At 41.5% G+C, this 15321-nt stretch overlaps 1 protein-coding gene across 1 annotated transcript; it reads left to right on the top strand.

Annotated features, from left to right (window-relative positions):
• Positions 1-1835: 1835 nt before the first annotated feature.
• On the top strand, positions 1836-10204 carry TAC1 (tachykinin precursor 1). Its single transcript, XM_049641503.1, has 7 exons — positions 1836-2066; positions 2460-2591; positions 3651-3747; positions 4208-4252; positions 4732-4755; positions 6302-6355; positions 9639-10204. The coding sequence occupies exons 2-7, from the start codon at positions 2469-2471 to the stop codon at positions 9686-9688; spliced, it is 393 nt and encodes a 130-aa protein (XP_049497460.1). The 5' UTR covers positions 1836-2066; positions 2460-2468; the 3' UTR covers positions 9689-10204.
• Positions 10205-15321: the final 5117 nt, after the last annotated feature.

Genomic DNA, 15321 nt, shown 5'->3' on the forward strand with positions numbered 1-15321 from the left:
CTGCTAACATCTCAAAGGGAGGAACAACCAGATATCATGCATTTCGTTAACAACACATGGTCTTGTCAGAAAACCTGAACCCACATAGGATGAAGCTTCTAGGTACCATTACCAATTAACAGGAAAGAGGACAGAGGAACAAGGTAAAAGAAACCATCAGGAGGCAATCAGCAAACTCCAGAATGTAGTACACTTTACTGACCGGTTTTATCCATAAACTACAAGAAGGGAGCAGTGATGGAGAGAGGAGAGCTATTGGTTAGGGTACATTTAAGAAATAAGTGAACCAATTTCAGTGTATGGACTTCATTACAATTCTGATTTCAACTATTAAACTCTGTGGAGGAGGGGTTTATGAAACAATGAGGGATACTTGAACATTAACCAGATATTTAATGCGATAAGGACTTATTTGATATTATTTTTAGGTGGAATAATGGCACGGTTCTGCTTTTATATTTTTTAATCCTTACCATCTTTATAGACATGTTGAAATATTCACCATTGAAATGATATCTGGAATTTGCTTTAAAATAATCTGAGTGGAGGGGAAATAGGAAAGGTTTGTCCATAAAACTTGCAAATGGTTTCAAGTGAATGATTCTCTCTACTTTTGTATATAATTTCCCACATAAGAAGTTATAAATACAAAAATAGAATGCCTCACCCTGTGAGGATGGCTGTAAAGAAATGAGATAGAGATGTGGGAATTTCAAAATTCAGGACTATTTAAGAAAGAACAGCAAATGTGAGAGGAAAAAACATTACTGACTTAAGCGAATTGCAAAAAAAATGTTATTTCCTTTATGCGGTATACTAAACACATCAGAATTAATTGAAAAATGTAATACTTACTTAGCAAAGAGGAGAAAACAGCTGCACCCAAGATACCTCATTTGATTCATTTAGAGATGAAAGAAATGTGTCTGCAAGGTGAAACCATGGACTCATGGAAAGCTGTGATTTCTGTACAGACATTATTTGTCTAATAGTTTCATATTGTTAATGACCATCCAGTTAGCATCTTCATTACACTTATTTTCATATACAGGAGAAATCAGTGGATGATCTGTAGAATCCTTTAATGACATCCAGTAAGGATCCTGTACATGGTCTCGCCGGTGTCTTAGTCTTCAGCGAGAAAGGGTAGGAGAGAACAGAAAACGTCCTCTTCCAACCCCTGTTCCTGGATGTGTGAAGGAAGAGGATTTTGCTAGCTTGGGACAAAAGATATCCTAGGATGGCACTGATACAAAAGTTCTACGTGTATCGCCACGTTTAAATTCTCCTTTCTCCAAAATGTAAAATACATCTGCTTTCCATCCTCTGAAATGCTATAGGACTGAAAATCCTTTTGTAATGCTGGAGAAACGCCAGTATTCTATCTGGTTTGGGAGAAGGATGCTCTGCTCATAGAAGATACTATATCTCAGAAACACTTAAGACACTGCAGATGAGATAGAAGGGGGGAAAAAAAGCCTTTTCCTTCCATTTGAAATGCTCTTCTTAGCATAATTTCCGACGACAGTATCTTAATACCTTAAGTTATTTGGCCATCCTTAAAAGTGCAACTTATTCTGACGTCTCAAGGGACAAAAAAGTTACGGAAGTCCGAGGAATGAGTCACTTTGCTCAATTTTGATGAGTAATCTCAGGTGTCATGGAACCTCGTTCCGAAGGAGAGGGGAGGGGGCGTCAGCTCTGCAGACGGAAGAAGACGGGCCGCTCGGGATTGGATGGCGAGATCTTGATTTTCCCAAAGTTGCGTCATTTCGAACCCAATTGGGTCCAGATGTTATGGGCACCGACGGGTTACCGTCTCGGAAACTCTCAATCAGACGCAAGCGAAAGGAGAGGAGGCGGTTAATTAAATATTGAGCAGAAAGTCGCGTGGGAGCGTGTCACGTGGGCCTCGGGGCTCGTCGGGGCTCAGATAAATACCGCGCGGCACCGAGCGGGCAAAAGAGCGCGCCGCTGCCTCCACCACCACCTCGGAGACCGAGAGCGCAGAGCGCCCCGCGTGCGCTCAGAGCAGCCAGAGGAATCCTTCGGGCCTGCCCGCCGCAGTAAGTGCCCGCGCCGCGCATCGCTCCGAGGTGGCGGCTGGCCACGCTGGATGGGCCGCTGGAGCGAGGGACAGCGGGAGGACTGCGGGGGGACAGCGGGGCGACGGGTATCCCAAACGCCAAAGCCCCTCATTGTTACCCACCTGCAGAGCCTGCTGGCTTGAAGGTATGGATCGGTGGGTCTGGGGCGGAAGGAGTCGGGTTCCAGGGAGAAGGGGATTTGAGAAGCTTTGGGGCATGATTATCTTTCCTAAGGCGTACAAGGTATCCTTTAGGCTTTTTATCCCTCGGTTCAATCGGCCCTGATTTGGCTGTGGGACCAGAAATTATGCTGCCCAAACTCTTGGATAACCATCCCCAATATGTACATTTTTTCCTCCCCACAATTCCCAGAAATCCAACATGAAAATCATCGTGGCCTTGGCCGTCTTTTTTCTCATCTCCACTCAACTGTTCGCAGAAGAAATCGGAGATAACGAAGATCTGAATTACTGGTCCGACTGGTCCGACAGCGACCAGATCAAGGTGAGAACGGGTCTCCAGCCGGCGCGCGCCGTTTTTCCAGGCCTAGGGGGCCATCACTTCCCCTGCGATAACATTCTAGTTAGCCTGGGAGACACCGTGACCGCGACCAGGGGCGGTGGAGGCGCGCGGGGAGTGGGGGGGGGGGGTGTAAAGGAACGCCATTCCCCGGGGCCCGCACGATATTTTTGTGCCCAGGATCCCAAGTTTCCTCCCGGGGTCTGCGCCGTCGGGTCTCGGGAACTCCCGGGGGGAGGGGGGTCCTCATAAGGCTGAAAACCTCACAAGGTTTCATCCTGGGGTAACGGAGATTTCGGGGACTCCAGTCTAGCTGCAAGGACCGGGCGTTTGGAAACGGCTGGGCAGCGGCAGAAGGGGGCGCGCCCAACGCTGGTAGAAGCAGGGGCAAAGGGCAAGTTGCTGGGGGCTTCGAAGGGCGGGGTGGGTGGAAAGGTAGCTTCCAGCCTTGACTTTTATTTTGCTGACCCGAGGACGGAGTCGCGAGTTTTCTTTTACTGGGCTCGCAAGCTATTCCTGCAAGGGGGCGCGCCTCGAGGGAACAGTAAAAGTCTCGCGGTGCAGGTCTCCAGTAAAGCGTTGTCATTCCCTCCCCACTCCCGCCACACACCTGTGTGCGTTTAGGGCGGTCAGGCGTCTCCAAAGCCCGCGCCAGAGTCCAGAGAAAGTCAGGTGGCCACGCGACAGATGAGCGGAGGGTCTCCAAGCTAGGAGCAAAAAGCGGAAAGCGTGCAGAGCTCGGGGATGCCGCGCCGCCTGCTAACCATCGGGCGCGGGGCTGGGGGGTGGAGGCGCGGCTAGAACCGAGTTCCGCCGGGAGGGGTGTAGGAAGGGAGCTCCCTGGCTAGGACCCCACTCCGCCCCGGCGCGGGGAAGCCGGGCCTCCTCTCGCTTCCCTTTGGGGCGAGCTTCCGGGCCCTGGCGGCGGTGGTGCCCGCAGCCGAGCTTCTCCCAAGGCTGGCGCGCACCACTGGAATGACTCGGGTTTCCCGGCGCCACGCGCTGGTTGCTTACACGCTCGTTTGTCTGTGCGTCCGCCCCCAGGAGGAGCTGCCCGAGCCCTTTGAGCATCTTCTGCAGAGAATCGCCCGGAGACCCAAGCCTCAGCAGTTCTTCGGATTAATGGGCAAACGGGATGCTGGTGAGATAGGCAGCCATCCCTCTCTCTGTCTCTCTGAGCAGTCGCCCTCTCTCCCCGTCGCCTCTTCTCAGAGCTCCCAGTCTCTCTTGCTCTTTGAGTAGAAGTTTCCATCCTAAAATGGATATATCCCCGAGGAGCGACTCTGGCCTTCACCCACCAACACACACACCAGTCCGCGAAGGGAGGGAGAGATCGTTTGCGCGTGCCTCACACAATTAGTGACCCAAATCAAGAACGGGGACCAGCCTTAGCTGAGCTCTGCCTTGACTGAAGATCCAAAATGACAAAGCGGAAGGCGCGGGGCCTCCAGGGGGGCTAACTGCCTGTGGAAACCCATTTTAGACCATTGGGGTTAGATTAGATTCAGGTGCCTCATGTCTCGTGATAGAAATATTGTTACCTTTTATTTGTCACATCAGTGGAACGTGCAAATAGTTAATGTCAATTCATCTTTTGTCAGATTCCTCAATTGAAAAACAAGTGGCCCTGTTAAAGGCTCTTTATGGTAAACATTTCTATAAATCTTTATTTTACTAATGTGAATGCACATGTAGGAAAAGTGAAGAAAGTCTTTTTTGGGCTGAAATAGATTCTTGGTCATACCTGTTTAATAAAACTATAGACTTGTATCCATCTCTGAATGTCAAATAGTAGTCCTGCCCCGAGATATGGTTCTTATATGAAAACAGGTGGTGTGGCCTAACAGTTACTGTTAGGCTTCAGGGGCCTAATAGTTCTGGGTTTAAATCTGGCCCATAGAAGGCCCTCAAAAATACTCCCTTTGGAATATTTTTGGTTGCTATTCTGTTTTTATCATTAACAATTTGGTTAGCATTTATGGTTCTGCTATATTCCTCAGGATAGTACAGGAATGGGAAATGTTAGGTATTTTAAAAATCAACATATTTTATAATTCTCTTTTAAAAATGTAGCGTCTTTAAAACAAATCTGTTGCTCTGCTAACTTGGCCTTTCTTTCTTCTAGGGCATGGCCAGATCTCTCATAAAAGTAAGTTTCTAATTATTTTGAATAATTTTGACATTTACCAATGCAAAGGTAAATTAGATTGAATTTCATTTTATATCTTCTGTAATAACTTAGGACTTAGTATTTTTAATGAAGACGGTATTAGAAGGGGGGAGACTCCTATTAATTATATCCAGAATAGGTTTGTTCAAAGCTGTTTTTTAGACCTGGCTACTTACCAAAATGATGCATTATGTTAAAAATCCTTTTAACTCCTACCTAACCTGTTGCTGAATTCCTTATCCATTGAAACTGTGAGATAATAAATGTTTATTGTTGTTTAAGTGCAAAAAAAAAAAAAAAGCAAGAAGAAATCCTTTAACTCCTATAAATTGTTAGTTTTAGATAAGAATTTCAGTCCAGGGGTAAAAATCCACAACAGAGTCCTCTCCTTCCGCACACACCCTCTCCCATCCCTTACCACCTCCACTGCAAAAACAAAAACAAAAACAATAACAATAAGCATTTATAGGCATCTCCTAACATTTCAGTCTGCTAGGTCTCCTGAGGACATCATGTATTAGGGTCATCCAGCAGCCAATTGAGAGGATCAAGTGAACGAGTAGAGAATCCATAGTAAAGAGAGCTAGAAATGCAGTTTTTTGATCCCATAATTGATCTATCAAAGTTCAGGGAAATATTTCATAGGGCAGTGGAGATGGCAGACTTGTGGCACTTGACATTCATTAGATCTTAGTTTTCCAGTTAGTAGAGCTCAAGTTGACAGGAAGTCCCCCCGGGTCCATCTCAATCCTACTCACTTACCCCAGGGTCCACTCACATCTCCTACTTAGACTTGGGTTCACTGGCTGGCAGAGGAGGTCACGTTTAAACAGCAGTCCTGTTCTCAAATAATACAGTTTAAACCACGAGACCTTGTGCCACTAAAGTTGAAATAGTAAGCTTTCCCGAAAGCTTTATGTTTGAAAATAAATCTTACTCCTATTTACATTGTAAAGATTTGACTTTGAAGGGAATTGTATATAGCAAAATTCTATATAATGAAAATAAATGTGCTCTATTAGTGTGAAAACACACTTTTCCAAAAGGAGTATTTTTTTTAAATCCAACAAAATAGAAATAGTGACCTTCTAGAAGTTTATAATCATCAGGTGCAAGGATCTACTCAACTAAGGTTCAGCTCCTGAGAAATAACAACGTAGTCAGAGACACAAGGATATCTACTTGGATATTTCTGTTTGTGAAGTTAACCCCCTAAAAGTCAAAGCTAGCTTAAATAGCAACAATATTTAAAACATATATGAGCAGATAGAATGTAATATGAATAAAGTGTACTTGCTAATATTTAGACATAGAATTAAGAAAAATGCTTTCTTTTGTATTGTTTAATGTCATTTGTAAGACTTATTAGGAATCATCATTTCTTCAGTCTCCCCAAAACTTGAAATGGTTATGTATTTATTATATAGGCATATATTCAAAAGCTTGCTTTTCTTCGGTACAAGTTTTAACCGTTGATTTCCTCGAAGATCTACATATTGAAATACCCCTAAATGTATTTTTCCAGGGCATAAAACAGATTCCTTTGTTGGACTAATGGGCAAAAGAGCTTTAAATTCTGGTATGTATAAAACCATGACTGAAAATAGACAATATCTTAAATCTATATTTTTTTCTAAAGCTTAATTTTCAAAGTACTAAAAAGGCATAATAAATTCAAAATGAGTATTTGTGATGAAAAAAATGTAACTGCAATAAATAAGTCCAGGCATGGATTTGTAGCTGATTAAGCTAATATCACCCAGGATGCATCGATCTTTCTCAAACCATCAGCCTTCCCAGCATCTCTCCCACGTAATCCTTACTTAACCTGAATCCTTGGGCTAGTCTACTACTCTTCCCCTTATATTTGTTACATCAGCCACACTTAACTTCACTGAACTAAGAGAGGAAGGGTATGTGGTGAAATAAGACCAGGTTTCACTTACTTACCAAGGTAATTTGAAAGTCTTAGAACACATTACATCCGGCAGTCTTTCAGCACAACATAAACAAAACACTATTTCCATTTATACAGATCACTTGCTCTTTATGAAGTTGTAAAGATTCAAACTCGAAACATCCTGATGGATGTTTGAGAGTATGAGAATGACATAGTCCATCCCAGTGCCTTCAAAAAGGAACATAACATGATCAAGCCACCCTGCAGGGCTGTGATCCCTTCCGGCTGCAAAACTGAGCGTGAAAGGATGCCACAGTTCTCTTAACCCAGTTTAATCTTGGATAAGTCTTTCACTTACCATAAAGGCTGCATATTTCCTTGCCTCTCTTTAGTTTGTCTTCTGTGAAAAGGCCTCATACGTAGATCTGAAAACCCACTCACCATACCATTTTTCAATGTGAAGTAATTCCTATATCCTTTTCATAGAGACTGATTTTTTTGTAAAGCACATTCAGCTTTTATAATGATTAGGTTCCTTAGGAAAGCTATTCAAACTATTTTACGTTCAATGGAAAGAGAATTATAGTACTAATCAAGTAATTAATTAGAAAGCAACTGCATGACTCAATCATTTAGAATATTGCAAGTTTTTAGAAAATCTGTAACTAAGAAGTGCTGGCATAATTATCTGAAAAATTTGTGTGAAAGTGATGTATCCCTACTATGGGTTCCGTACCTTCCAAATCTAGATATGACATTCGTATACCTGTGTCAGTAATTTTGGGGCTGCTCAAGTTAAAATTTTGAAGAAGTTAACAATGTGCCTAATGAAAAGCTTGAAATTATCTTACCACATGCTATCCTCTAGCTTTTGGAAATGGAATATAAATTTAAACCACCCTGGCTTGTAGCAGAAATGTACGCCAGCTCTTATACAACTGTGGTCTTCTTGATAATCCTATTAGTCACCAGCTATCTACTTCCAGAATTAATACAGGTATCAGAACATGGTTAATTTTACAAATAATACAGATATTGTGCAATTTACACAGATCAAATGCTTTTAAATGTAGGTAGGGTAATCATATAATTACAGATAAATAGAATCACTAGAATGAATCAGAATCAATTTATGACTAAATCTTCACTCCTCCATTTCAGTTAAGAAAATGTAAAAGGGAAAAATGGGCAAAAATGTAACCTACACTCAGATCTTTTCATATGACCAGCTGAGGCAAGGCTGTGATTGTGTTCTGCAGACATCTGATTCTTAGCCTTTTGTGGTCACAGACCCCTCTGACAATCTGAGAAATCTAGAGCCCTGCTTTGTAGAGAACGCCTCATTAGCTTATGAACACACATATAGTTGTGGAGAGTTCAAGGACCAGGTAAAAAAATTCTGCTTCTGGGGAAGAGGCTATTATGTTCCAGCTGACACTAATGAGTCTTTGGTTAGTTTACATTATTTCACCTCACTTCCCTGAGGGTTAGATCCTGTTACCTGAAGCTAGTCAGGAACTGAACTTGGGCTTGCCCTCCTCTTCCTCCTTCTCCTTATACAAACAAAGCAGGATGAGAAATGTTCTCTGACAACTGCAGACCTCCTTGAAATTGCATATAATTTAATATAATATGTAATATAGTATAATTCTGGCTTTTTTTTAAGTCCAGATAGAGTATTTAAATTACTTGCTAGCCATACGTTAAGTACCTTTGGAGCAGTGATTAATCTTTCACAGGCCATTAGGCTGCTAGGAGGTAAGTTAAACTGTGTTGTATGTGGGTGGCACAATTGCCCTACCTACTGACAATGAACAAGGACAGTCCATCACTGGAAGGTATCCACAAGACAGGAGACCCTCACAGCATTAGGTACTCCTATAACAGGGATCCACAAACTTTTTCGGTAAAGAGTCAGATAGCAAATATTTCAGATTTTGTGAGCTGTGCAGTCTCCGTAGCACTACTCCTATCTGTCAATATAATACTAAAGTAGCCATAGTACATGGGTGTGGCCATGTTCCAGTAAGACATTCTTTTCTTTATTTAAAAAAAAACTGTTTTGGGGCGCCTGGGTGGCGCAGTCGGTTAAGCGTCCGACTTCAGCCAGGTCACGATCTCGCGGTCCGTGAGTTCGAGCCCCACGTCAGGCTCTGGGCTGATGGCTCGGAGCCTGGAGCCTGTTTCCGATTCTGTGTCTCCCTCTCTCTCTGCCCCTCCCCCATTCATGCTCTGTCTCTCTCTGTCCCAAAAATAAATAAAAAATGTTGAAAAAAAAAATTTAAAAAAAAAAAAACTGTTTTAATGTTTATTTATTTTTGAGAGAGAGACAGAGTGCAAATCGGGGAGGGGCAGAGGGAGAGGAAGAGGGAGACAGAATCGGAGGCAGGCCCTAGGCTCCGAGCTGTCAGCCCAGAGCCCAATGCAGGGCTCAAACCCACAAGCTGTGAGATCGTGACCTGAGCTGAAGTTGGACGCTTAACCAACTGAGCCCCCCAGGTGCCCCAAGATGTTATTTTCAAGAAAAGGTGGTGGGCTGGATTTGTCCCATGACCTGTAGTTTGTTGACTCTGTCCTAGAATAGAAGTCTCACATTTTGCTTTTATCCTGCTATTTCTATTCCCGTACTTGAGGAATTATCCATTCTATAAATCCCCATGGGGCCTGCCCCTACTTAAGAAAGTTGTTGGGGAGTAACACTGCAACAGATTGTGGGAATGTGCTTTGGGGACACAAAGTATATGGCAGATAAGCTGAACAACCAAGAATTCTGTGGTTAGAACACTTCCAATCAGGATGGAGACTGAAGCAAGATTGGAGGACATGCAAATAAAATTCCTAGAAATACTTCAGTGGAGGGGGGAAAGTCATGATGAGTTTTTAATAAATTCCCCTATGTCTTGAAGTTTATTTACCTCAGTGAATCCTCTTAAAAAACTCTCTACGTTCTCTTTGTTCTCAGTGGCTTACGAAAGGCGTGCGATGCAGGATTATGAAAGAAGACGTAAATAAACCAGCTAATGTGTAATTTATTGAGCTTCATTTGTGTCAGTGGCCAGTGAAAGGTAAAATGAGACATGCACTATGAGGAATAATTATTTAATAACAATTGTTTTGAGTTGAAAACTCAAAAAACTGTTTTTCATATCGTGCCAATATGTGTTGTGAAAGTGTGTTAGAATTCTAATAGGACTCCCTCAGACATAGAAGCCAGTGGTAATTCCTCAACAAGGCACAGTGTTCAATGAAAGTGAAATACAGTCTCCAAAGAAAGAAGTCATTTTTGTTTCTTGGAAGCAGTCACGTCAGCCACTGCTAAAGGAAAGGAAACTCACAGGCTTGTGCTTCATCTGTTTTCATGGTGGAAATGTACTAAGATTTGGTATAAAACTGTATCCCTGCAGCATGTTTCATGTGTTGTGACTATATAGAGATATTTTTAAAGTTTTAATGTGATTCTAAGGTCTTCACTTCATTGTATAATGCGTTGTGAGTTAACATTTTAAATAAAAGAAAAATTACCTTGAAGATTGGGTTTTATTCTTTCATTAATAATTCTCAAACCAGCAAACTTTCTTTTAGTAGATGAAATCTGTTTGAAGCTATTTTGGCTGCTACATGGTGAAACATAAAGCAACCAAGTTTCTCTTGTGGAAAATTACTACAATATAATGTTTCCCTCTCTCTCACACACACACACACACACGCACACACACATGCTGTTTGTTGTTGTTGTTGTTGTTGGCAGCTCAGTCATTTGGCATGAGATCATTCACGAGGAAAACAATTACATTTTGTAATCCAAACAGTAAAGGATAAGTTCTGTTTATACATGCCTATGATTCCCTTTTACAGATAAGATAATAATCTGTCTTAAAGATGCATTCCACTGGTTATTTCATCAGCAGCCCATTTAAGCCCTGCTTGGAGCTCAGGTATAAATGCATCAGTGTGTGATTCTTACTAGAAGTAAGATACCAAACTCTCACAAAGGTCATCAAAAGATGATACGGAAACATAGGGGACTGATTGAGAATACAGCATCACTCCTGTAACAAAGACAAGAGCACCTTTCTAGCATTTCTAAGGAGTCCTGTGAATTGCCAGCACCTAAAACACTCTCTAGCAGAAGCATGTGTATCAGGAATAAATACAGAGCAATCAGAGCAAGGCTTTTGTGTATTTATTTAAGGGGAAGGATTGGTAAGTGTCGTTGGAATCGTTTTCTGATTGCATAGAGAGTGTGGGATATTGACAAATGGGACGATGACTCAGGAGTAGCAATGTTCGGTGACAAAACTCCATGATTTTAGCCTGTATTAGTGACTGTTGTTGATCAATGTTAAAACCATTTGTGGGACAGGAGAGCTAAAGTGTATTTTAACCTTTATATTTTTAAATGAAAAATTTGTCTTAAACTCTTAACAAACTCATTTCCTGTTACACAATACATTGAAATATTACAAAGTATAAATAATAAGCAAAATGGAGAAAATTGGTGTCATCTACAACCCACTCCCCAATAGTAATGTTTAACATTCTATTTAATAATAATTGCTGGGGAGCCTGGGTGGCTTAGTCAGCTAGGCACCTGACTTCCGCTCAGGTCATGACCTCTTTGTCATGCCTTTGTGAGTTCAGTCCCTGCCTCAGGCTCTGTGCTGACAGCTCGGAGCCTGGAGCCTGCTTCAGATCCTGTGTTTCCCTCCCTCTTTGCCCCTCCCCCCACTCGGGTGTGCTCTCTCAAATAAAAAATTAAAAAATAATTGCAATATATAATAATAGCTATCATATATAATCACTCAATGAGGGAAGTATTATCAGCATCAATTTACAGATGATATGAAGCTCAAGGAGATCGTGGGGTCAGAGATTATAATGAGAGGAGTCAGTACTACAAAGGGATTATCAAGGAGAAGGAGAGGAACAAATTAAAATCTAACAATGAGATTGATTAAGCAAACTGGTATATTGATACAACTGAATGTTCTGCCATCACTTAAAATGGCATTATGTGTTTAGTGACATAGAACAGGATATCTGGTATACTCTCAGGCACAAAACAATATGCCTGCATTATATATACATATTTATTTCTGCATACTCTACCAGGAAGGAACGATGCAATGGATGAGCGTGGGGTTTGAACCGCTCAAGTTTGGATCCTGGCTCCATCAGTTGAATGGCCATGTGTTGATGGGCAAGCCCCTTAACTTCTTTCTGCCTCATGATCCTCATCAGAATTGGATTAATGCTGGATTAATGCTAGTACCTGCCACTATCATACACTAGGATGCAGTGGATGGGTATCCTCTGTGGAGCTTAGGTGAGGGCTGTGGAACATGATACCTATAAAGCTTGGAGCATAGTCTCCAGCCCACAGCCAAGTATTTAGTGAATGCTACCTGTTGCCATTGTTAGCTACTCTCCCAAAAGCCAGAGGGAAAATTAGCACCAGTTTTTGGCAACTGGAATGTTTTTTAAGAGCACACTGAAGCAGCACCAGCATGGGGTGGTTTTTATATACTTGCTACGCAAATTAAATCTAAGGTTATATCACAAACTGCAATGCTCTATGCTGTTCATTGTTGTGCTAGATGGTCCCCATGGCCCGTTTCACCTCTGAGCGTCTATAAGTCTCCGCAGCAGGACCCCACAGTACTGCAGAAGGACCTGCATCAGCAAGAATTCATCCACGCCTGCTTTCCCTCCAGGCCCAGACAGCCGACAACACTTGTCGGGAAGGAAAGGGAGAGGAAGTTCAGCTTTACGTGTGTACTCATGAAATATTTACTATTACTTTCCCTCTGTGGCATGGTTCCTTTGATGAAAATAAGTTTTCTTCACCTTTCTTCTTTCTTAAATATTTTATTCTGTTATGAAACAGCAAGAAGATGAATCTATATAATTAAGTTACCTAAATACTTTATTGCTTTGGTTTTTTGTTTTCTGGTTTTGGTTTGGGTCAGGAATGAGGGCAAAAACAAATGATACTCAAGCTGAGCAATTTGAGGAGAATTTAATGAAGGGACTAATTACAAAGCTGGTAGCAGGGTGTAGATAAGCCAGCAATGGAATGTGGGTCTCCAGGCTGGCACCCTTAGGAGCCACTGCTACCCCAGGCCTAAAGGATCAAGAGGAGGAAATGAGGGTCTCTGTGTGCAGAGGAGCACCTGGCAGCTGCTGTCTTCAGTAGGAGGGCAGAACCAACACAGGGTAGTCAGTTATGTAGTGGAGGAAGAGGGTGGAAAGGCCAGGGAATAAATACCCCAACCTCACTCACCTCCTATTAGGCAAACCCAACTGGAAACAGAGGGCTAGGAGCCCTTGATGTAGCCCACACCAGTAAGCAGAATACATAGGGCACCAGAGCAGGTGGGAAAAGCTGATGGGTGCATTTAGAGGTAGATAATAAAATGACGTCCAATGGGTTATATATGCCATTATTGTGAATCCAAAAACAGAAACAATAAGTTGAAATTCAAATAGAGAAAAGTATAAAGTAAAAATGAGTCTTCCTCTGGACACCCAGTTGTTTTCCCTTGGAATATAGTTTCATAGGGACTTATCCAAACAAATAAAAATAATATTTTAATTGGAGCACATGCTGAAATCTCCCCTCTTAAGACCAAGTCATTATGATTTTTTGTCATATTTTAAAAGAGTAAGTACATTGTGATTTGTGAAAAGCAGAGTAATTATGCTTTTCAGAGGACCAGAAATTATGTGATCCTTGAGAAAGAAAGCACACAAGGGGCCACACTGACAAGATATGGCCCTTGCAGGGAATCACAGAGGCTGCAAAAAAAGGGGCCAACCCCAGAATAGGGAACTATACTGCTGCAGAATATGGACTTCTCATCAGCAACACTGGGTGCCATGAGATAAGGTAACAAAATCTAAAACTTCTTAAGGAAAAAAAATACTTGGTCAAACTATCCTTTAAAAATGAGAATGAACTTGTAAAAGAAGAAAAACCAACTAAAATCTGTTAGCTTACATTAAAATCATCACAACAGAAAAATTCAAGATAGCTGTTCTGCTGGAGAGCAGACAGCCTAAAGAATTTCTATGTTAAACTGATGAGGGTCAAAGTTCTGTTATATTCTAAGAATTGTTCACTGTTCCAGTTCTCAGAAGGCATGGGGAACTTAGGCTGCATTAGTCAAGGGACAGGATTTGGGGACTGTGAGAGTGGAGCTAAAATTTTAGCAGCTGTTAGATAGTCTGGATTTAGTAGGAGTGGTGAGGAGGAAGAGGTAAGGACTAGATCTTGCTAGAATCAGGAGAATAAATTCAGCCATTTAGCTTCTTTCATGAATGAAGGACATTTTCAAACATATCAGACCTTAGAAAGCTTACTATCCACATTCTTTGAAAGAATTACCCCAGGATATTATTTTAGCATGAAGAAAAATAAATCTGAGAGGGAGTAATGAGTAAAAAACATGGCAACAAAGAAATCATATGAAACAACATTGCTAAAATGAAATTTGTATGTGTGTTAAATAAACCATCTGGAAATAAAACTCCATAAGATGTCAACATGAGAATTAGCTGGGGGAGTATAGATGTCTGGTCACATAGGCACCCTCAGACTCCCATAAGGAAAGCAAATGTTTAGGCATAGTGAACTACCCTATCATACGGGAAAAGTTTTAATATCAGCGAAGGATTGAATTTACCAGTCAAGCTGCCCAACACCAGCCAAGGGCCAATCTTGCAGGCAGGACTTGTCAAGTGTAACAGTCTCAGGCCTGCTATGTGAACTAGTTTTTTGCAAAACATGCATGGCCTCTATATCAAAACCTGGGTATGGAACCAGAGAAATTCTCAGGAAGAAATTTATGGCCATAAATGTATTTTTCCCCAAATAAAAGGGGTTGAAATCTAATGAAAAAGATTTCACCAAAAGACACTAAAAAGAACAACAAAATAAGTCCACTGAAGACAGAGTGAAGGAATTGAGATTAAACCAGATAGTAATAAAACAAAAACTATAAGAACAAACACAAAATGGTAAGCTTGATCAATTTTTTTCCAAAGAAAAAAAGTTTTAAGGTAAAACTTTGGAAATTTATATTTAAGAAAAACAGAAGGTAAAACTTGACATTGGCAGGAAAATGGCTATAGATACACAGGAGTTTGAAATTTTTTAAGATAATACCATATAAAATGGTACCAATGCATGCAAAAACATCAGTGAAAGGATATTTTTGGATATTAAAAAATATTGAAAGTCATGGGGCACCTGGGGGCTCATTCCATTAAGCATCTAACTCTTCATTTCAGCTCAGGTCATGATCTCACAGTTCAGGAGACTCAGCCCCATGTTGGGCTCTGCAACTGACAGTGTGAAGCCTGCTTGAGATTCTCTCTCTCCCTGCCCCTCCCCTGCTCGTGTGCATGCACACACTCTCTCTTTTTCTCTCTCTCTCAAAATGAATAAACAAACATTTTAAAAATATTGACGCTAGTTAAAATAAACCTGTGAATAACTGTGAAGAGTTTACAGCTGTACTCGTTAACTACACTGCTTCTCTCACACCGATACCCAAAAGACTATGGTGCAGGCCACTTAATAAAGAAAATCAACTAAAGCTCCAGGAATAAAGGAATGAATTTTTTCAGGTTTTACAAACTGT

The sequence above is a fragment of the Panthera uncia genome, chromosome A2, assembly GCF_023721935.1.
Source record: "Panthera uncia isolate 11264 chromosome A2, Puncia_PCG_1.0, whole genome shotgun sequence".
Classification (NCBI taxonomy): domain Eukaryota; kingdom Metazoa; phylum Chordata; class Mammalia; order Carnivora; family Felidae; genus Panthera; species Panthera uncia.